This window comes from Schistocerca gregaria, chromosome 2 (assembly GCF_023897955.1).
Source record: "Schistocerca gregaria isolate iqSchGreg1 chromosome 2, iqSchGreg1.2, whole genome shotgun sequence".
In the NCBI taxonomy this organism is placed as follows: domain Eukaryota; kingdom Metazoa; phylum Arthropoda; class Insecta; order Orthoptera; family Acrididae; genus Schistocerca; species Schistocerca gregaria.
This window is the reverse complement of record NC_064921.1, coordinates 928694847-928719424: the sequence shown is the minus strand read 5'-3', so window position 1 is coordinate 928719424 and position 24578 is coordinate 928694847. Positions and strand designations below refer to the sequence as shown.

Here is a 24578-nt window from a genome sequence, read left to right as displayed (position 1 = left end):
TTATTAAACTGATTCTGAATTGAACTGTCGCAAAAAATTAAATCATTGTGTAACTTTGTGTTTGTGTGGTTGTTAAAATTTAAAAGCAGTAATGCATCCGTTATTGAACTTTGATAAGGACATCAATGTTGTGCCACAATATAAAACATTTCTGTGGTCTCAGTGACACTTCATGTTTCATGTGCCATCATTAATCATATTTTTACTGGTCTTTGTAGGTTAACTTAGGTAGGGACAGAGGGCACAATGGAACTGGATGTCTTTCAGCTGAAAGGAATGTGACATTTTGGGAAAGTTGTTTCGTAATGTATACATAGAACATGTTCATGAACTGGTTTAATTATTCCTCTTCAAATGGTATGCTAACTACATTCACCCTCATTCCTACCAAAACCTCCAAATTAGATGATGTTTCATTGCCTGTTCTGTACAGATAGCATGCTTTCTGCAAATTTGTACTGATTAAAATTCTGGGCTCTTATGCCATGGCTGGTTGAATTTCTTGATGAAATCCAACCTTTCATATTCATCCATTAGGGAACTCTTGAAGAGTGTACCAATTTTAGAAGATTCGATGCACATTGTGGCTTCCAGTACTCCCACACAGAGGTACAATGTCACATGTTTTGAATACTCCAGTGCTCTTGGCCAGTATTGAATGCTGTTGCTGTTACCCCATGGTGAAAGAATGGTGCATTTCTTCTCCCGCACCAGTATCCAGATGCCATTTAGTTTCAGACAATCCTTTTGATAGAAATTGTGTAGGTGTTTAGCAATCTCAGGGGCTCTCTGTATCGCTTTTCATAGTGTTGACATACAGCCGCCAGTATCTTAAGTCTTATTGGTCTCCTGGCTGCAAAGCATGTTCCGTAAGAGCTGATCAGTCTGTTTCTCTCTTTCTACAGTTGCTTTTGTGTTCTAAGTTATTTTTTGGCAGTTCTTACAGTAATACGCAAGTACACCCCCCCACCCCCAGGGGACTCACTATTTTTTGGTGAGTTCATACTTGGCTACCACGGGGCTCCAGCTTTTGCAGCACCTTCTCGTTTTCCGTGTGTCTTGTCTCTCCGCCTGCTGTTCTTTTTCCCCTCCCATGGGGAATATGTCTGGGATGTTTTTGGGAATGTGTTCTGCATTTTCAGTAACTGACATTAGAACAGTCTATCCATTGTTTTTGTTCCTGTTTTCTTTCTTTGTTCATCTTCTCCTGTTCTTTCTCCACTTCAGCATTGAGGTTCCTCATTTTCTTCATCCCTCTGTGCTCCTGAAGACAGGCCCATGCGTTTGACGCATAACAGGTGACTGGGTAACGCATAATTCCCAGCCCCGGGCTGACAGGTAGGTAGGGTACAGGGCAGGCCCAAGGAGGGGTGATTGCCTGAGCTGTTATCTCCCTAAATTGGCAATTGGTCCGCCTGTCAGGAGTTCAGGAGGTGTGACCTGAACCATAAACAATCACCTAAGGAGAGTGGTCCCCCTCTCTGTGCCCCCCCCCCCCCCCACCCACCCCCTCCCCCCTCCAGTTGGAAGGAGCATGCCATCGGAACCACTGGCACTCCTGGGGGATTTTTTCATAATGAGCTAATCACCATCTCAGTCTACATCTACTAAATGTAAATGGAATGAGGCAAAAAATTGCAAGAATATCCCAGTTGCCCCTCGGTTCCTCGTGTTATTATGTACTGAAAAGGTCAGTCCTTTGCTGCAGTTAATCTGCTTATTATTCAGAAAGGTGTCGAAGGAATTGCAGGCCCTGTGAAATAATGATCTCGTTTACATGATGGCACTTTGCTTTTGGAGACCAGTTGTGATTTTCAAATCCAGCATCAACTTGCAGCTTTGCACCACCATGACTGTTTGCCTGTGTTGAGACCCATCGAATGCCGAATTCTTCGCATGGTGTTATTTTCACTAGGCTGCTCAATGGTCTGATGAGGGAAAAATCCAAACTAACCTCCCTTACAAGGACGTTGCTTCTGTCCATCGGCTAATGAAAAAGATTGGTGCAATCTTAGTGCCTACAGCATTTTTTTTTCTCGTGTTTGACACAGTAGTGCTACCATCAGAGATCAAAGGGGGTTATGAAGTAATCACAGGCTTACCATACATTCCAAACCCAATGTACTGCCACCAGTATCAGTGTTATGACGACACTCGCATGTCCTGTTGAAACTTGGCCAAATGAGTTACTTGTGATAGGTATGCTCACGAGGGCGATTGCCTGCCTCCTCCTCTCCACAGTATAAATTGCAATAGTGACTGTGCAGCCTCATCCCGAGAATCTTTCATGTATCTCAATAAGAGGGCTGTTCAGGTGAAGGAAAAAGTGTCTTACCCTGTCGTTCGCAAGTTGTTGGCTAATCGAAAGCCCTGCATTTTACAATCTGGCACATACAGTACTGTTCTTACTATGCGTCGCTCCACGAAGGAGATGCCTACCCAGACTTGGGACATCAAATTCAGCACTGCAGTTGTAAAATCACTGAGTATCCCTGTCTTATTCTCCTCCAGCTGTGCAACAAGCCAACAAATCTTTGCCTCCAGTGGCAAATCCACCTGCTACACAATTGGCAGGCCAGAAAGAACAGAAGGAATACTCCTACGAAGACTTTTTAGATCCCTCTAGCCAACAAACATCTGAGTCTTCATCTGCCAATTGCAAAGGTTCTAAGAAATCAAGCAAAGGAAATGGTCTTCTCCTTTCCCAACGTAGAAATGCTCTTCAAGCGTGGCACTGCGTGATCCCCTCACCTGGCTGAATTGCATTTTGCCGGTGCACACCGCCTACCATTTTTCTGCGTTGGATTCCGCAGGCTCACCCAATGAGAATACCGATGCCTCTGTAGATCTTTCAGTCCCTGTGCTCTGTGGCAATGAGTCTTCGAAGGCTGACACTTGGCAGCTGCTGACATGACTACTCTTTCTTTGTTTCCTCCTCCCCAATTACCTTATGACGCCTCTCAAATGGTATGTTCGTGGCATTAGATCCAATAAGGGGAAATTATGGCTGGTCGTGGAATTTCAGTGTCCACTTGTTATCTGCCTCCAAGAAACAAATTTGCACCTTATTAATTGCTATGACCTCTCATATTCCTTCTGGTCTACTTTGACCCCTCCCCTCCAGGATGGCATTCCATCTTGTGGTGGAGTCATGCTGCTGATCAGGGATGGTGTTCATAGTTAACCATCTCATTTAACATGCAGGTGCAAGCTATTGCAGTCCGCATTATCCTTCCTCACTTCACCCTCTACATCCGTCCATCATTCGGTGTTGCCAGGGCAGACTTCTTCCAGCTTAGAGATCAACCCCCTGACCCCTATGCTGCTCGGTGACTTTAACGTCCACCACCCCCTTTGGGGCTCTTTGAGGACCTATCCAAGAGGTATCTTCTTAGCTGTCCTTCTCAGTCAACTCAACCCCATTTGTCGTAACACTGGAACACCCACATTCCTATTTGGACCTCTCATTCTGCACTGCCCAGCTTGCCCGTCGTCTCTAGAGTGGTCCGTCCTCTCTCTCTCTCTCTCTCACTCGTGACAATTTCCTGTGTGCTATACATTTGCTGACCCCACCTATGTGCATACCCAATTGGCAGTTTTCTAAGACTGACTGGAGATTCTGGAGATTTTATTCCTCGCTGGTGACCTTCGGCAATCATCATTTCCCCAGTCATGATGACCAGGTAGGATACCTCACAAATGTTACCCTTGCTGCCGCAGAATGTTTCATACCTCGCACTTTATCTTTACTGCACTGTGCCAAAGTCCCATGGGAGACTGAGGCGTGCCACGATGCGAATCACTTGAGGGGATGTGTTCTCCACGTTTTTAATCGTCTCCCTATGATGGGAAACTGTATATGTTATAAACAGGTGAGTGCACAGTGTCTTTGTGATAACAAAAAAGCTAGTTGGATTTTGTTTACGTATGATGGGAAACTGTATATGTTATAAACAGGTGAGTGCACAGTGTCTTTGTGATAACAAAAAAGCTAGTTGGATTTTGTTTACTAGTTGTGTTAACAGTTCCACTCCCTCTCTCCCATTGTGTGGGGCAACCTCTGTCAGCCCTCGGGGACCAAGGTCCATTCCCCGATTTCCGGCCTGACCATAGCAGATTATGTCATTGTGGACTCTGTAGCTTCTCCAACGTCTTGGGCCACAATTTTGCTGAGATTTCAAGCTCCACCCGCTATCACTCTGCGTTTCTCCCTCGCAAATGAGTGAAGGAGGCTCGGGTACTACCCTTCTCTTGGAATTGCAAATGCTACAGTGCTGCCTTTACTATGAAGGAACTAGATCATGCTCTAAGTTCATCCCGATCTTCCATTTCAGGGCCGGACAATGTTCACATTCAGATGTTGCAGAACCTTTCTCTTACAGCAAGCACTTTCTACTTGATATGTACAATCAGTTTTGGATAGATGGTATGTTTCCCAGACTGGTGTGAAGCAACTGTCGTACCTGTAACCAAAGCCCAGCCAGGAAAATGTCTTCCTTCTAGCTACTTCACCATTTCTTTCACTAGTTGCGTTTGCAAGGTGGTGGGACATATGATTTATAGCCGGTTGGTATGGTGGCTTGAACCTCTGTCTACTAACCACTGCACAGTGTGGATTTCGAGCATGCTGTTCTACAGTTGACCACCTCGTCACTTTGTCAACTCATGTCATGAATGGTTTACTGCGGAAATACCAGAATGAGGTCATGTTTTTTTGATTTCGAGAAAGCCTATGACACCTGCTGGAAGACTGGTATCTTATGTACTCTATGTAGGTGAGGCTTTTTAAAAGACTGAGTTTTCAACGTACGTGTGGATTCAGCCTTGTCGGTCAGCAAAAAAGGGTGTCTCAAGGTTAGCCTGTTATGGCCTGTCTCCTGCCAGACATCTCCACTTCTCTTTTCATAGGCAACTTTGTTATCTGTTGCAGTTCTCCATGGACTTGTGTACTTGAACAGGGTCTTCAGTGATGGGCCGATCATTTGTGTACTGACAATGGCTTTTGCTTTTCTACTGACAAAACAGTTTGTATGAATTTCTGGCAGGGTCAGTCAGTTTTTTCCTCCATATTTACATCTTGGGCCTGTTGCTCTTTCCTTCACTGAAACTATGAAAGTCCTGGGGCTCATGTTTGATAGAAAACCTTGTTGGTCCTCTCGCATGTCTTACCTGGCCACATGCTGTACCCAGTCTCTGTGTCTCCTGCATGTTCTATGCAGAACTTCCTGGGGAGTGAATCAGATTACCCTCCTCTGTTTGTAATGATCCCTTGTCTGTTCAAAACTAGGCTATGGGGTGTTTTGTTTGTGCATCTGCACGTCCATTCCACCATTGTGGAATCCGTTTGGCTACTATCACCTTTTACTTTAGTCCGGTGATAGTCTCTATGCAGAGGCAACCAAAACACCGCTGTTGTACTGGCATGATGTTTTCCTCAGTGGATATGCATGCTGTTTTGTCTGCCATGCCTGCCCACTCGTCCTATGCCTCATTCTTCGATAAATCCTTTGACCTCCAGTATGGGGCTCATCCTCCTTCTGTTTTCTCCTGGAGTTTGCTTTCGGTTATTGCTCTAGTGGCCTAACTTCAAGCTACTTGCCACATTCTGGATGGGAACACTTCATAACCATGGCTTTCTTTGGCGGCAAATGTTCGTCTCGGCCTTTATTCGCTTCCTAGGGAAACTAGTCTGCATTCGATCTATTGCTGTAAGTTTCTCAGCCTTTCCATTGAACTTAGTGATAGTACCTTTGTGTACACTGATTGGTCTAAGGCTGACAGTGGTGTTGGGTGTGTTTCCATCATTGGCGCAGACCATTTTCGGTGTCAGTTTCTTGAACGCTGCTTAGTATTTACGGCAAAGCTCTTTGCTCTCTATCAGACTACCCAGTACATCTTGCAACACACATTTTTTAATTGTCATATGCTCCGGTTCTCTCAGTGCTCTTCAGACCCTGTGTGTGCTGTATCCAGTCCATCCCTTAGCGCAGTGGGTCCAAGAAAACTTAAATTTTCTTGCCATCGAGGAAACCACTGTGATGTTTGTCGGTAACTGGTCACTTCAGTTTTTTGGGAAATGAGGCTGCTGCCAAGGCTGCAGTCCTCCTACCATGGCCCACTAGCACTTCCTTCCTTTCAGATGCTCTCTGTGTTGTCTGTCGGCACGTGGCACCACCTGTGGTCTTCTCTTCACGGGAACAAACTCTGCGAAATTAAACCTTTCTCAGTGGCTTGGCCGACCTCATCTCAGCCTTATCGCTGCGACGAGATCAGTTTAGCTAGATTTCATACTGGGCATTGTCATTTTAACCATTACCATTTGGTAAGTGGTGGTCTCCTGCTGCCTTGTGTTCATTGTCATCAACCTTTGACTGTTTGTCATTTCCTGACCGAATACCCTTTTTTTAACCACTTAAGTTCTCAGGTATGTTTGCCATCTAAGTTACTAGGTGTTTTAGAGAACGACGTGGGCTGTCAACCATCTTAGCAGTATGGCAAAAGGAAATTTAATCTTTGGTTTGGGAATTCCACTGTCTCTACACTGTCTCTAATTTGGTGGATCTTCCTCCATGAGGAAGTCCTTGTTCTTTGCTTACTTTCCTTCCATCAATTTGGCTTAACATATAGTCTTTTGGCTTAACGTATAGTTGCTTTTAAGTTCTTTTACTTATTGATGATCTAAGGTTGTGATATGGTTGCTTATGACCTTAGTTGTTTTGCGCCCTAAACCAAACAAAACAAAATGTGCGCATCTCCAGAACTACACGAAATCCTGTAAATATATGCTTTTTCAGTGGTTTGCAAACATCCTTGACCAACTTTAGGTGTTCCTGTACTCCAGGTGCATTGTAGATTACAGTGGTGTTTTGTTTCATCTAGATATTTTGTGTGCAGCCACTAACATCTTTAATGAATGGCAGGAAATCCCTTGATTTTGCAGGCACCTGTAAATCACTGAGATCTTTTTGTGGCTGTCTTCACGTGACTTTTATCTCGGTGGGCAAATCTTCAGGAACACATTGGTGTGTTACTGCAGTTCCATGTTGAGCATCTCCGGTTCATAGATGTTCTTTGCTATATTTGTGTACATTTTTATAATATCTCACTTTTGTTGTAGGTGGTAAAATGAACCCGATGTAGGTAATGTTCCTAGCGTGTGGGTCTTTGATATACTATATAGCCCAAGCCAGCATCTTCAAGGAAATGTTATCTGCTGTGTACTTCCACTTTTGTAGTGAGTTGTATCATTGGTTTAATCTCACTGAGATATTAATAAAAATGACCTAATTCACCTCTTTCACATCTCCACAACACAAACATATCATCAGTGTAATAGTTCTTTGTTGGCAATTCTTAATGCCTGTCTTTCGAATTTTTCCATTAAAAAAATTGCTATCAGTAGGCTTAAGGGGCTCCCCATAGCCATACCATTCACCTGTTTGTGTAAGTTCATTTGAAGCACATGACAGTGAGACAATTTGGCAGTAGTTCTACAAAATTGACAGAAGGTGCCCTTTGCAGACAACAAGACATTCATTTGACTGTGGCATAATAATGAAATATTTTAATGAGTGTAACATTTCCAGGCACCTTTGTGACAGTCACTTCAATTGCCTGGCTACTTATGCATGTTTCCACAGCAGTATGATTTTGTAAGTGTTCAAGGTGCATTTAGTATGGCATTAACTTGAATAGATGGGAGCTAAGGCCAGAATTTAAATGTGATAATCTTCATGTGAGCTCAATTTATGTAGCCCAGTGTTCACTTGTTAGAGACCTTCTTTTTCACATCTCTAGGTTTTTCACCTTTTTCATGACAGTCTCATGAGGTTCAAACAAACGTGTCATCATTTGTGTTTCCCTCCTTTGTCTATATTCAAAATTCATGTTAGACCTATTTGGTATGTGTCTCACAGACTTAAGCAATATTCTGGGATGGATCAGACCAGTATTTTATAAGCAATCTTCTTTGTAGACCAATTATTTTCTCATTATCCTGCCAGTGAACTGTAGTCTATCACCTGCTTTATCTTTACACTGAAGCTAATGAGATTGACCCATTTCATAGTCTCTTCCCTTCCGGTGCCCAATGTCCAGCCACTGCTGGGTTGGGACTGGTATAGGACTAATCCAGCATCTGCACATAGGTTATTATTATGATAGGGTCACCACTCCAAGGGAGTTTTAAAGCTTCTGCCAGCTCTCCCCCACGACACCCCTCCCCTCCTCCTCCCAGGAAAAAGTCAGTGTACCCCTTCTGTGTGTCTGTGTGCTTCTAATGTGCTCCACATGGTCAAATGGGACATAGTTTTCCAAAATGTTTGCACATCGTTTAACTGAGACGGCAAATGATAATCAACCTGGTATGTACCTAGACGAATGTGCTTGGCTGTATGGAAGGGTCAGTCATTTCATATCGCCGTAAGTTGTTACACACAGATATGCCCGCCCCCCGTAGCTGAATGGTCAGTGTGACGAATTGTCAATCCTCTGGGCCTGGGTTTGATTCCCAGCTGGGTTGGGGAATTTTCTCCGCCCAGGGACTGGGTGTTGTGCTGTCATCATCATCATCATCATCATCATCATCCTATCATCTTCATTGACTGCGGGTCGCCGAAGTGGTGTCAAATTGAAAGACTGGCACCCGGTGAATGGTCTGCTCAGCAGGGGGCCCTAGCCATACAATTAAATAAATTTACAAATATGAGTTGACTTGTTTCAGTTGTGGTTTGCTGATATTGTAGTCATCAGATACTATGGTTTTGAATTGTGTAAAGAGCCCAGCTTTACATTTCTGAACGTATAAATCAAATTGCCGATCTTTGCACCACTTTGACTTCATTTGAGGATTTGACTGGATATTCATGCAGCTTTCTTCAGGTAGTAATTCATTGTAGATAACTGTATACTTCAGTAGATATGAGGGTCGTATTAATATTGTCTGACAGATCAGTAATATGCAACACACTTCTCTGGGGCACACGTGAAGCTACTTCTACATCTGTAGATGATTCCCCATACAATATAACATTCTCCATCCTCACTAGCATGAAATCCTCAGTCCAGTCACAAATTTCAACTGATACCGCTTTCCAAACTAATATCCAGTTATAATGTAATTCCTAATATTTTAAAATTAGTTCCATTAAATTACTGATGAAGAAAAATATCAGTAATTCACAATCAGTGGGCAGGTCATAGCATCTGGTTAATTAGTTCGAACTCGTGCCAATTTCCACATGCGACATGATGTCATAGAAAACTTTGCCTTGAGGTCCTATTGTAAAAAATGATTATATTGTGTTGTTTATAAAAGAGCTGAATTTTGTACAGTCAAAGTTGTGTCTAGTTGTGGTTAGCAAAAGAAACAAATTCAGCAGAGGTTGATAGTTACTTGTTATGCTGAAGACAATTGGAATGTTAAACTCTTTGATGTAGCAAAGGAATATAATTTGGTGCCATCTTCTTTGTGCAATACATACTGAAAAGTAAACAGGCGTTCTAGAATGTTGAAAATCATTATACTTCCGAATTGAAAAGAGAGAACATTTGTGCTTCATTGTGTAAAGACACCTACACACCTTCCAATCTAATGCTCAGTTTTCCAAACAAGTCAAAATCTGAACAGTTATTTAACTGGAACTGTGTACACTACATTCAGTTGTCCTGCCAGGTCTCTTAATTCTGTTATTCCTGAGGATAAAGTGACAATGGGGAACAGAGAAAGTAGATCTGTAGTTTACTATGTGGCAGCAGCTATGTCGCTTCTTTAATTCTTTCAAAAAAGAAAAGTGGATCAAATATTATTTATTTGCTTCACTCCATGACAAGTTGTCATGCCTCACAAAGTTTCAGAGATTGAGGGACACAATATTGTGGTATTAGGAAACATTTGCCTTAGCTTATTTGGACACACTGAATGTTTCTTAAAACACTTCAACCCTGTTGCTTCCTTATTGGACATAACATTTTCTATCAGGACAATTATTCAATCCCTATGACCAGAATCATGATCTTCTGTATTGAGGAGCATGACTATGAATTGGATAGTGTCCTGATCATCTGATCTACACAATACTAGTGGTATCAATTGGCTGTTAAGAGATGAAAAACCACCCTCTTGTAAACTTTTGAAATGCGGTACCTACTGATGGAAACTGGGCACCTCTACCTCTACATGTATCAAAACCAACAGAATTCATGAAGCAACTTAGTAGCAAATTGTGCCGACTTTAAAGTCAGAGATAACCGAACATACTATTAGGTAAGTAGCTTAGGTAAATAGCAGTGGCTGATTTAATGAAAATCTGTGATTTCGTAGTTGTAAACGTTCCTTCTAAAATGATTTCTTCCATATTTGGTGCTCGACAAAACCATGTGCTATATATCCAAGTAAAATATACATTTGGTTGCTTGCAGATGTTCACAGTGAATTAGACTATGTCTTTAATGTACAGGATGTAATTTATCCTGTGCTATACATACGTGAAAGAAAACCTACTCAGTGACATTGTATGTTCCAATTGCCTAAACGATTTTTAGAATAATACTTGTGTTTTGAATATACAGCGGTGGGACCTTGAAGGAAATGTCAGCACAGGGCAAGAAGTAAAATTTCCAGATGTTTATGAGGAATTCAACAAGAAAATAGCAGAGAAGAACAAGATTCTGCAGTTTAAATGCCGAAAGGTTGAACGTTCATACTGTTTCAGTGAGCCAGGGGTCCCATTGGTGTCAGAATATTTGGAGGTGAAATATCCTGTAAGTAATTTATGTATTTTGTAACTTTTAATTTTGCTGTATTTATAATTTCTTAATTAATTTAGTTTTCTACACAGGTTTTACTGTAATGATGATGTTAATATCGATTAAAGGACAGAAATATTTTTTATAATTTGGAGTAATATCTCTAACAAATTAAGAAGTATTTCATTATACAGTGTATGTTTTTTTAATGATCTCTGTATAGGTCATTGATACGCAAGTTGAATCAGGAACTGAACTGATACCTAATTTCTAGATCTGGCAGTGTAACTTATACTTGTCGACCAGTTGGATACCTGTTGTCTTGAATTTCCATTCTTGTGCTTTTCTTGACACACATTGGGGGAAATAGAACTGTGTGAAATGATGATCCCAAATTGATTCTTGTTTGAAATCTGTTAACTTAACTATCCCCTATACATTGTATTATACGTGGGTTTAGGGGTATAAGTGCAGATATTTCTGTTGATAACTGAGAACATTGTACTGAACAACGTTGCATTACTATTTACTTCATTTGCAGTCTAATAGTTACTGCTATTACGAGTAGTATGTTTTTAGGGGCAGCCTGATTCCGCTGCAGCATGAATGGGCAACCTGACACCATTGGCACCTGCTGGGATTATATGTGGATGCTCGGACCTTCATAATCTCAGTGGTCAAATGTGCTCCTGTCATGTGATTACTGTTTGTGGACTAATATTCTTGTTGTCACTCTGTGACCCTGTAAACCTAACAATTAGTTATTTAAGACTTTGTGTTTCCTTGTGTCCCTAGTTAGTACAACTTGATGGTAGGAAGCTTGTCTGCTACTGTAGAATTACCAATGACAGGGAGCAATGTTTATGCAAAGAAGCACTGTGATGCAACTGACACGTCTCCATGGATGACAGCTGATTAACTGAGTCAAGGCTGCGCGGGGTAGCCGTGTGGTCTGAGGCGTGTTGCCACAGAGTGCATGTCTGCACCCATCAGCAGGTTCGAGTCCTCCCTCGGTCATGGGTGTGTGTGTGTGTGTTGTCCTTAGCATAAATTAGTTTAATTTAGAGTAAGTAGTATGTAAGCTTGGGGACTGATGACCTCATCAGTTTGGTCCCATAAAACTTAGCACCACACTGATAAAACCATTGTACTAAAAGCATCTCCTTTGCCAGCTGGAAAGGACAGTGGTTTTGTATTACTGATTTCAGTAAGATGGGTATACGAAAGAACAGTGCAGTCAAAGATCAGCAAGTCTGTCTTCCAAGTGGATGTTGCTAGAACTTCGATGTCATATGGTGAATCTAAGAAAGAATCAGAAAATTTGGAGAGGAGATTATTGATAGCTTCTAATTAAGATAAAATGTTCTGTTGGACTAATATTTCTTTGTGAGTGGAATAGTTCCTCTTTCAAAGACCAAGAGTGAGTGGCAGTACTCTTTATCCATCTGTAGATGAAATTCAGGAAATTGCATGATGATCAGTAAATGTAGACATCGTGTGAGGCATTATTTGTCGCAGTGGCGGGGTCATTTTTGGAAAGGAACTAATCTGACGACATCAGTTTCTCTGTATTGTTTGTTCTTATTTATGAAAAATATCTTATTTGGCGGAAAAAACACTTAAATGCAAAGCTGGATTATTGCTTTATTTTTATTGTTTGAAAATTGTATATATGCAGTATAATGACAAACTAATTTAGTGGAAGGGAATTTTCAGGCCCAGTATCCACCGCTGCCATCTGATCTGAAAGGTGAAACATTTAGCCATGTATTTGGCACTCGTACATCATCACTGGAACTGCTATTACTAGACAGGAAGATACGAGGACCATGTTGGTTGGATATCCACGAACCACAACCTGTAGCAAACCCAATTAGTTGGTGCAAAATAGAGGTTTGGGAATATATAAAAATTGTTTTCTTTAATTTTTTAATAGAAAGTATGAATTGCCTTTCAAGCCAATTACTAAAATATGCTTGGTTGGTTTACATTTTGAATGAAACAGTTCCTTCGTAGAAGCAAGAATAATGAGGCAAATGGACTTAATTATGTATGGTTGCAGTAGTGTGTGGCAGCTAGCAAACATTTTTCAGTCCACAGATATAAATTTTAAATTAAAAAGAAAGAGAAAAGAAAATGCCTGCATTCAATAAGCTCAGCTCAACATTCATAGTTCATTCAGAATGTGCCAACAGTCCGATTTCTCTCTCTCTCTCTCTCTCTCTCTCTCTCTCTACACACTTGTGAGTGAAAATTTCACGAACACTGAGACTTGTTTTCAGTGTGCATTTTCAAAGCGCACTCATGCTTGCACGCGTGCGCGCGTGTTCACACACACACACACACACACACACACACACACACACACACACACATCCTGACAACACAGCACAATATTCAGGAAATTTCCACCATTGCCAGGAACACATTTCAAACAAAGTATAAGAAAATTAAAAAAAATCTGCAATGTCATCACTGTATACACATATAGTCATACTTAGGTGACAGATGTACATTTATGTACTACTCGTGCATAACTATGTACAAAGAGTTTGGGATGATTTTCTTTTTTTCAGATACATACACTTGTAAAGGCGTTCTACTCCATGTGTACGTGGCACTGATGCAAATGCTGCTATTCGTTGGTAGTGCAGAATAAAATAAAAATATATATTCTAGCTCAAAAGCCTTTGTGGATATGATGTCCTGAAAACTTTTTGGCACTGTGGTGTCTGACTGCATGAAAACAATTAAGTGTAGTCAGAACCCATGTGTAGGTTGTGGTTGAATTGTTCCAGTCCAAGGTGACATTTAACAGTGAGGATCTGTTCATTTTCAGTTGGTTCATGAGTTGGTTGAAGGATTAGGAGTATCTGTGGATATGACACTGGAGATCTGTTATGGATTAGGTTTTGTCTTGTAATGCTGTGTGATGTCTTGTAATGCTGTGTGATGTTCGATGGATCACTTGGCATAATCATGCCTGTGTCTGGCGAGGTTTAAGGACTCACGTGGACTGCCATATTCTCACTTGTCAACCACGCGCTGTTTGCATCAAGCTCTCAGGTGCACCTTTCAACAACTACCTTCCAGGACTGTGGTTTGAAATTTATCATATGACAATATTTGGTTTGCACACAGATTTGTCCAACTGTGATTTGAACTTTGTTGTTACATAATGGCAACATTTGGTTCCTTTCTGATCAATGTGGGACTGTCTTGATTCATTGTGCAACTGACTGTTGTGTTCCCAGTGAAGTGACTGCACGTGGGATGCACAGAGAGCATGAATTGTATCCACATGTTTCTCAGTCGAACCTACAGCAGGGTTTTAACAGTTTGGAAAAGCCCATAATAAAATCATCAGCCTATTGAGCAAGGAATTACTCATCATTGCTAGTATGCTATGCATAGGTTGTAACTTACCAGGCTTACCTGCACAGATATCCTTGGTAACAGCACCTCCGTTGAAAACTGGCTGAAAGTAGGCTAATGTCAATAACTTAGTCCACAAAAAACTGATTTTCAAACACTCTAATTGCGCTTGAAGCTTGTCAGAACTCATGTTTATGGCCAGTTTCTCTCTCACATACTTCAGTTTCGTGCAGATAAATGGGTAATTACATACTACCTTCAGTTGATGTTCTAAAATGTAGTTAAAGTGTAATAACCTAACATCTGCGTAGTCATACTGTTCAAGTGTGGAGAATAACAGTCACTTAAGAAATCACTCAATACACTATCCTTCCACTTGTATAGAATTATTGATGTTAAATGTGCACAGCAATACTCTGTTCTCATTAATCAACTCTGTTATTATAAGTCATTGTTAAGAATTAACAGTCTTTTGTGTCATGTATATGATCACACATATAATTATAATGAATTGTCTATGAATTATTGAGTCATAAACAATAGAACATGTCACAAACATAGTCTATTTTTGGGTTTAATATATCCACAGGATCAACGGTGGTATATCCTTCATACAGATGGGCTTAGATGTTTCTCCATTGCAATCTCACTGCAGACTTAAGTATTTCATGGTAGAAGTGGATCTCGTAATCAGTGATGCCGGTGCAAATTCTTATTTTGAAAACTACTTAATGTTGAAAAATTTGGCTAGGCTCGAATTTACTGTTTTTAATGGACTACGAGAACCAATAGAATCGGATTAAAAAAATGTTGCTAGTTACAAATTTAGAAAAATGCACAGTTGTGCACCACATTACAGTGAATTATATATTTTGTCTTCGTTGTTTTTTGGCCTGTTTCTTCTGCACTTTCAGTGACCACTGAAAATGCTTTAGAATAAAGCAAAATGGATTTGATCTTCATATTACTTTCATTGCAGTTGTGAAAGACAGTATTTAACCTATGCAGCTTAAAGTGAATTACATGTAATTATTAATTAGTGGATTAATCACTCAGTGCTCTATGTCATTTTGTACAGAAAAATGGAACTAACGAAACTTTGTAGTCAGTCCAGAAGCTCACAGTAGTTCTGACAGAATTCACAATGAGAAGTTTAAGCCTGTCTGAACTGGAAAGTCAATTAATACACAACATAATTAATATCAGATAAAATAAAATGCATTACAATGAAGCTCGATTCTTGTACTGTTGAATAGTATAGACCCCAGTCTCCTAATCTCATACCAAATTTGCATGTTCATACTGCATTAATATTTTCAGTAAATGATATTTTCTAATTAACATGCTCTCTAGCCATACTAATTATACCGATAGATTCGGAGTATTTGTATGGAAGTTTAACAAAATTTAGTTCATAAAGCACTAAGGATTGTTTCTAAAAATTCTCTTATTGGTGATTATCATGACTAGTTCCACATTCCGAAATTTTCTCTCATGATGGAATCTATGAAAAAAGATGAAAGGGATTAAATGCATGTGACATTGTTAATAGTAATAACTGTGTTTTGGTATTTGCAGGCTGTATGCAGTAAAATGGGACATTTGGAAGTGAGCCCTGTAGATCTAAAGCCACCACCACTTGTTATTCTTGCATTGAATATACGCACAGTGGCTAATGTTCGTACATCTCAGTCAGAAGTGGTAATGGTTGGCTGTCTTGTTCACAATAGCTTTCCCCTTGACCGTGGTGCACCACAACCACCATTCCAGCAACACTTTTGTGGTGAGTATAGTAGACCTTAAAAATCTGTTAAACCAAAATTAAGCTAATTCCAGAGAAGTAAAGAATAATCTATGGGTTCTACTTCCTTTATGCACATCACGCATTTTAATCATAAATGCAATAGTGTGTAGTAGGTCTGTAATAAAATTACTTGCTGTACCTGGAGATATTGTATTTAGTCTTCATGCAGTTGGTAGTCCTGAAACACGCTAGCCCTTTATTAATTCTGTCCTGACAAAGGTAAGTCATTATCATCACAGTAATGGTTTCTTAAGGGAATATTATTGTATTTGGTAAATGTATTACTAACTGTAACAGACAGGCACAACAGAAAGACTGTCACAAAATAAGTGTTTGGCCAAAAGGTCTTTGACAAAAATAGACCCCCCCCCCCCACACACACACACGCGTGCCAGGTAGAGTTGCATTAGTGTGTGTGTGGTCTATTTTTTACCAAGACCTTTTGGCCAAAACCTTATTTTGTGACAGTCTTTTTGCTGTGTCTATCTGTGATCAGCATCTCCGCTACATGGTGAGCAGCAACTATCCTTTTCATAATATTGTTACTTCCATCCTGGATTTTCCATCATTTGATTTTAACTATTCCAGACCTCTTTGATTAAATATTTCATGACGGCTTGCTCAAGACCCGAAGTTGTGTAGTCGAGGGATAAATTTGTTTCAATTTTAGTTAAAGCAAACCAGCTCATTACTACTCTAATTCCAAGGTAAGTGGGTAGTCGTTTATTATTTTATGTAGAACAAACAGTAACATGTTTCTTAGGAACCCTACTGCTCCTCTCACTTTTTATTCAGAGACAATAAACTGCAGAACTTAAGAATCCAGCAATAGACAATTGCACTATGCCTCTACAAAAAGCTACAGAACTGATGACTAACAGCAAATCCCATTAGCAAATTGGTACAGAAGATGGATAGGAAGAACAAAATGGAACTAGAAATCATAATCCTCCTAGCCGGCCCGACTCACAGTTATTCATTTTCGAATACTAAATCTGTAAACAAATTCATGGTACTATCAGGGGTGTTCTCTTGGCAGTATCTGACGCCAACTTATTTATGGGTCATCTGGAGGAATCCTTCCTATCCACTCATCACCTGTAACACCTTGTCTGGTTGAGATTCGTTGACAACATTTTTGTGATCTGGACTAATGACAAGGACAATATTTGCTCTTTCCTCCATAACATCAAAACCTACTCCCAAATCCACTTCACCCAGTCATCTTCAACTCAGTGAGCCACCTTTCTAGATGTCAAACTTCACATCTCAGATGGTTCCATCAATATGTGTGTTATATCAAGCACACCAATAACCAATAGTACCTCCACTTTGACAAATATTACCTTTTCCATGTCAGGAAGTTTCTTCCTTACAGTCTCATTTCCAAGCAGCAGTTGTTGAAATATACTTTTAACCTTACCAGAGCCTTTATTAACTGACAGAATCCTAACCAGCTCATCCACAAACGGAACTCCCATGCCATCTTGTCTTCTGACACCAGTAACCCTTTTAACCAGCTACCAACCAACAATTCTCTAATAACCCAGTGCTACCCTGGCCTCTAAGAGTTCAACCACACCCTTCACCAGGGCATCAACTATTTCTTATTGTACCCAGGGGCAAATTTAGCAGTTTGCTGCCCTAAGGCAGAGAAAAATAATTCCACCCCTCATCTCGATGTTAATATACCACCAAGTAACTTACATCTGTACGTAACTGAATACTACAACTGCTACTGCTAATGGTGGTGGTGGTGGTGGTGGTGGTGGTGGTGGTGGTGGTGGTGGTGGTAGTAGTAGTAGTAGTAGTAGTAGTAGTAATTATTATTATTGTTATTTTTGATTATTCCCATTTAAGAGAGCGTTTGAACTTGAATTCCTTTATGATGATTGTTTATGTTTTTTCTGGGCCCAAATTTTCTTCATTCCATTTGCATCCTGGTATCTTCTGTGTTGTGGTGTCAAATTTATGTTTTTATGTTTTTTTTATGATGTTCCTGAATTCAGTTCTATTTTCTGCATCATTTACTGTTATGTGTGCTTGTCTGAGGTCCTCTTCAACTTCTTTTATCCATTTTGTTTTTCCCCTGCCTGAGTTGATGACTTTAAGAATTTGCTTTGAAATTCTGTTTTCATTCGTCCTGTGGATATGTCCGTAGAACTGCATTCTTCTTTTCCTTATTGTATCTGTAATTTTATCTGTGTATTTATCTAATTCTGATGTTGGTCTTTTCTTCCAGATTCCTTGCTCTTGTATCGGGCCAAAAATTTTGCTGAGAATTTTCCTTTCTTGTTTCTCTATTTCTTTGATTTTAGTTCGCCCATCTATTTGTGTTGTTTCAGATGCATACAGTACCTCCGGAAGTAGGACAGTGTTGTTGTGCCTCAATTGTGCATTAATGGATATGGACTTTTTGTTATAATAGTTCCACATGAGTTTATATGCATGATGTAGTTTTTTTATTCTTTCCTCATTGACCTTTAGGTTGATCCCTGATGGCTGGATGATTTCTCCCAGGTACTTAAAATATGGAACTTGTACGATTTTCCCATGGGTTGTCACAATAGGCAATTTTTCTTGTGGCACTCTTTCTATGTACTGGGTTTTCTCATATGAGATTTGCAGGCCAGTTCTTTGTGCAATTTCGTGTAACTTCTCTATGGCGTTACTGGCTTCTTTTCTATTATTTGTGAGGATTGCAAGGTCATCCGCAAAAGCTAAACACTTCACATTGAATCTATTATCTTTTCTAATGCCAATTTGGATTCCTTTGACTTCGTTTTCCATGTCTTGATAATTTTTTAAAGAATGATATTAAAGAGTAATGGTGAAAGTCTGTCACCCTGTCGCACTCCAGTTTGGATTTCAAATGCTTCCGAGATATACCCCATAAATTTAACCTTGGAGACTGTGTCAGTTCTTGTCTTTCTGTCAATGCTGAATTCTTCCAGTGTCTTGCAGAGCGCTACTCTGTCTATTGAGTCATAGGTTCCTGAGTAACATTAGTGCTACATCCTGTTCCACTCTCAAATGGAGCGAGGGGAAACTACTGTCTCTATGCCTCTGTTCGAGCCCCAACTTCTCTTATCTTGCCTTTGTCATCATTACAAGAAATATACGTTGTCAGTAGTAGAATCGTCCTGCAGTCAGTCGCAAATGCAGTTTATCTAAATTTTCTCAATAGTATTTCGCGAAAAGAACGACGCGTTCCCTCCAGAGATTTCCATTTTAGTTCACGAAGTATTTCCTGAATTCTTGCGGGCAATATGTATTTAGCAGTATGGCTCTGATGTCTTCCTTTAATCTGACCTGGTGGAGATCCCAAACACTCTAGCAGTACTCAAGACTTGATTGCACTAGTGCTCTACACGCAGTCTCCCTTACAGATGAGCTACAATCTCCTAAAATTCTTCCAATAAACAGAATTCTATCATTTATTCTATTCAACAACCATTATTATGTGCTTTGTTTAGTTTTGGCTTTTTTCTATTGGGTTGTAATCTGGTCTTTATCTGTAGAAGATGGTGGTCTGAGTCAAAAAATCCTCTTCTCATTTTCACATTCAGAATTTCTGCTGTGTTACTCTTGGAGATGGCCACATGGTCTATCTGGAATTCACCCAACATTGTGCTGGGCGACTTCCAAGTACACAGTTTCTTGTTGGGCTTTTGGAATTGTGTTGACATAATTATGAGGCTGAAATTTTCGCAAAAGCTTATCAATCTTTCCCCATTCTTGTTAGTTCTCTTGTGAGCTGTATGGATTCCGGTGATTTTCCTGTATTTTTTCTCTTTACCTAATTGTGCGCTAAAGTCGCCTAACAAGATTATTACATGGTGTTGTTTGATCTTGCCCAGTTTAAAAGAGTATTAGTATTAAGTGTACCGATGAAGTGTCTTTGTTTTGTGTTTAATAATTTGGACGTCGTCTGGTTCTCAACCTTAGGCATAACATGATGCTCCTGGTCCCCAGGAATCCGATGACCAGGTAAAGCCAGCCTTGCGACTGTTGCCCGGGGTAGTGGATTCATTCCTTGTGTTATCATCATGTTTTGTTTTCAAGTTGAAAACTAATGTGGTGGTGGTCCTTCCAAGGAAAGATCACGAGGAATACGACTTGATTGTTGAGATCAAGAAGGTTGCTGCAGCTGCACCATCTGACCCCTAACTGCTGGCTGCCAGGCAGACGTTAGTGGATTTCGGTTGATAGTTTTGGTCCACCCCGGGTATTTTATTTCCCCGGTACCCTCCATATCTGGAGAGCACTCCCCTGTCCGCCACCTGGGGAGGCGCCCGATGGGAGACTATCAACTCCACACGGGAGTAGTAGTAGTAATTATTATTATTATTATTATTATTATTATTATTATTATTATTACTACTTTCTCATCTCAGATGTTATGTCTGGTCAAAAGTAGAAAGTGACGCGGACCTGTTGACTCGGTCCTGCAACGTGGGTGATCTCAAATAGCTCTAGAGTCTTTTGAGGAGAAGTAAATAATAATAATAATAATAATAATAATAATAATAATAACAAATATATAAAAGAAAACAGGAGAAAAAATTGAAAAATACATCCAACTGGCTGAGGAAGTCAAGGATATGTGGCATCAGGATAAAGTTGACATTATACCAATTATACTATCAACTACAGGAGTCATACCACACAATATCCTCCAGTACATCAATGCAATACAGCTACATCCAAACTTATATATATATATAACTACAGAAATCTGTAATTATTGATACATGTTCAATTACCCGAAAGTTCCTAAATGCAATGTAACACATACCGTACAGTTAAAAGGAAGTCACGCCTGATTAAGGTCCGCTTCACTTTCTACTTCTGACCAGACATAACGTCTGAGATAAGAAAGAAATATTAATAATAATAATAATAATAATAATAACAATTATTATTATTATTATTATTATTATTATTATTATTATTATTATTATTATAAATACATGCAAATCAGGCAGAGCTATTTACAATGTGCTTTCTTTGTAGCAAATTCATCGATCATATCTTCGTCTAGTTACTTTGTCATATCAGAATTCAGGACTGTTGACTCGGTCCTGTGACGTGGGTGATCTCAAATAGCTCTAGTGTCTTTTGAGGAGAAGTAAAGAGCGCTTTGGTGAAAAGTTGGTTGCTGCGGTTGACAAAAATATTCATAGTGCAATCTGGAAATTAGGAAACAGTTTTTGAATGATGTTTTCTTGCAACACACTACACAAAATAGTTAGGGAGTAGGTGTTTATTTTGTTGCTCTTCATGCATGCTTTAAAATCAACAACCTTATAACTAAAAAAAAAGTTATGTTGCAGTTTTTAGCACATTTCAATAGTTCAAGTGTTTTCTCGTCCAGCAAAATTGATTTTTTTCTTTACTCCAATTCAGTTATCAATCTGACCATAAAACCAGAAATGTATTCACCTGAAAATCTTCCTTTCTTTCAAAAGTATTGTCAAGCTTGGCTATTTTGTCCATTTTCAGTTTTCATTACTTTTTACTTTTTGTGACTGTTTTGTACATATTTATCTTCCTCTTTTCAATGTCAGCTTTTTCATATTTGTCATACATACACTGATTCCTCAAATATATTCAAGTAAATAATTGTTCAACTTTTTTACTGTCCCGTTATCATCATCAGTTTTTTCCAATAGTTTATTCATAGCATTAAATCTCTTCAACATCACTAATCACAGAGATGTCAGTATCACAGTTTCCAGACCCTACAGACGGCTCAGCATTCCAGTCACCTTGCATCTTATTAAAGCCTTTTGAGTTTCATCATCCTGAACAACTTCGAAGCTGATATTATTTCTGCCCAGTGCACATTGAGACTATAGCAAGAACTGTGACACGCTGACCAGTTTGATTTTGTTAGTTCATTTTATGGAATATGAAGTATTTCATTTTAATGCCAAAATATTCTAACAGCTCATCAAAGCAGAGAAGAAAGCATAAAATTGTTTCAACAAATGGAAGAATAATGCCTGCTGAGGAATTGCATCGCAACCAGCCTTCAGCTGGCTTGAGGCAGCCGACATTGCATACTTCAGCATCGGGTGTACCACGGCGGCAACACGTGTATTGCATACTTCAGCATCGGCTGTATCATGACGGCAGCACATGTATTGAACTTACACATGCCGTGTTGGGAGGTACTCTGCCCTCCTGCCCACCACTGTTCTTCGCCATCTGTCGTACTGCAGTTGCCTTGTAGCAGTGAAGTTCGACGAAATTGGCCTGCTATCCAGATAGGGCCTATTCACTCCGCTAGAATGTCAGGTGCACTGGTGTCCTATCCTGGTGGGAAGGAAAGACTTCCACTTCCTCCCATCTGCGACAGAGGTAGATCGGTGTTGAACTCTGCGACTGATGATTATGGCGAGGAAGCCATCCCTTCCTGTACTGGTTATTGTTGTGTGTAGGGTGCAGGAAACCTACAACAGATTTACGCCAGACGTCACTTCGCTGCAATCACGGAATCAAGTGCGAACATCATTTTTGCCATTGATCCGTCTGACCGAGTGCCTTACGAGCTAAACTGCTGGGGTATTTATGGAGTGAACTAATGGCTAACATTTACCTGACATCACTTGTCATGGCTGCATAGATCTTGCCATTGCAAAGGTATAAGTGGTTTTCCTTTTGCTGTACTTGCTTAACGAGTTTTTTATAGTGTAGAACTGGTTCGTAAAAGCTCTTGATACTGTTTGTTGCACTTGCTTAAGCTTTTCTTTTGTCACAGAATGAAGGTGACATGACCCTGTTTTGCTACTCTCACCCACTACATTGTGCTAAAGTCTGCAGCCTGGCTCAGCAGAAATGCCAATATTGAGTTTTGCTCTGATCCAGTCTCGGTGGCAAGACATTTCCATTGCAGCTGCCTCGTTTCGAAATTGCTGGAATGTAGCGAGATAGCATTGCTCTGAAACAAAAATTTTTTTACCCGTTTTACTGCACCATATGAGGTTGGTACGCAACATACCTTTTTTTTTTAAAAAAAAAATTGACCTGTATTTTTAGAAAAAACAAACAAAAATCATAATCTTTAATACAGTAATCGTACTCCATTTATAAAATTCTTTATCAACTGAAACTATGGTACTATTGCTACTCCCACTATATCATAACGACCTTCTTATACTTTGGTGCATTCATTTTTCCCAAGAATAGTTGTATTTCACATGATCAATTATCCTTTCGAACTACTCATTCAGGACGAATAGTAATACAGTGTTTCAAAAAGGACTGTACAACTGTGAAAATTCATATAAATTAATTCATAGCATCTACAGAGCATTTGCATTAAAGATGGCTGTCTTCACTGGACCCAAGTGTGCTAGCTGTTTGTTTTGGTTTGAGGAATCAGTCTGTGACAACGGTTCAGTGTAATTTCCGTACTGAGTATGCTAAAGGTCCTCCTAGGAAGAGGAAAATTACTAGAGAGGTCTTCTCCAGTTCTTTTTCCTTCAACCCTCTTCCTTCTAGTGAACAGATTTATAAAAAGGGCAAAAAAGATAATGTAGAAAATTACCAGCCAAATTGTTTACTCCAGCGTTTCCAAAAGTTTTTTGAGAAAGCATTGTGAAGGAGAGCAGTGGTACATCTCAGTACACATAATTTGCTGTCAAAGTCTCATACGACTTTAGTAAATGAATATCACAGAAAGGACTATTTGTTCTTTCGTGTGAGAGGCAGTAGCAGGGCTAGAAAATGGATTGAGGACAGTAGGTATTTTCCTCAATTTAGCTCGCGATCACTCGTGGTGTTATAAAAAATCACATTCATGAATTTAGTTAAATATTCCAGCCCATTTCAAAGCTAATGAACTGATGATCTAGAAATGCTTTCTTTCATATCCCGTGCTTCAATTAATCTGTGACTCGACAATTGATTTCAACAATAGCTTGCTAGTTGTGCCATTATTTGAAGTGGTGCACAGTGTTTGATTTTTTTCTAACACGAGAGCCTTTATATAACAATTACTTCTCCTTCCATGGAATACCGCCTTGCTTAGTCTTTACGTAACAATTAATTCTCCCTTCATGGAATACCGCCTTGCTTCACTTTTAGCCTGTTTCTAGTACTTGTAACATGCAGCTGTGTTAGTTTTTCTCCTGAAAGTGTTCAGCATATGTTAAATCTTTTATAAGAAAAGTCAGTATTCTTCTTGGGTTTTACGAATTGAAAGAAGCAATTGTTTATACAGAGTACATGACATTCTCTGTCGGATATGAAATTGTGTAAAACTTGATGTGGCTGGATGAACCACTGGACTAGGGTATTTAAATAGAGGGTCTGTCATCAGATACTGGCGCACACTCTGAGCATGAAGAGATCAATACCACAACAGATCAGTCAGACAGCGAATGTGATGCTTCTGCTACAGCTGTTTCTCAATATACAGATCATGAAACCTTTCTTGGTAAGGATGGAATAACAGAATGCTTGAAGCAACACACTCTTCCATCAAAAACTGCCTGTCAGAATATTGTAACACAGCCTCCAGATGTGAAGGGTGTTGCAAAAAATTCGAAAATAATTTTGGAATGCTGAACATTATTTTTTCCTGGTAGTGTAATGGGTCGCATTGTGGAATATACAAACCAAGAACTTGACAAAATTACAGTAT

General features: G+C 39.7%; 1 protein-coding gene across 2 annotated transcripts in view; it reads left to right on the top strand.

The window, feature by feature from the left end:
• The window catches only part of LOC126335359 (DNA polymerase alpha catalytic subunit), a 253333-nt gene that overhangs the window by 55672 nt on the left and 173083 nt on the right, over positions 1 to 24578 (top strand). For both annotated transcript variants that reach the window (XM_049998549.1, XM_049998550.1), the window contains 3 exons: positions 10570 to 10761; positions 12463 to 12639; positions 15700 to 15904. In XM_049998549.1, coding sequence (XP_049854506.1) covers positions 10570 to 10761; positions 12463 to 12639; positions 15700 to 15904 — 574 coding nt within the window. The remainder of the gene's footprint in view (positions 1 to 10569; positions 10762 to 12462; positions 12640 to 15699; positions 15905 to 24578) is intronic.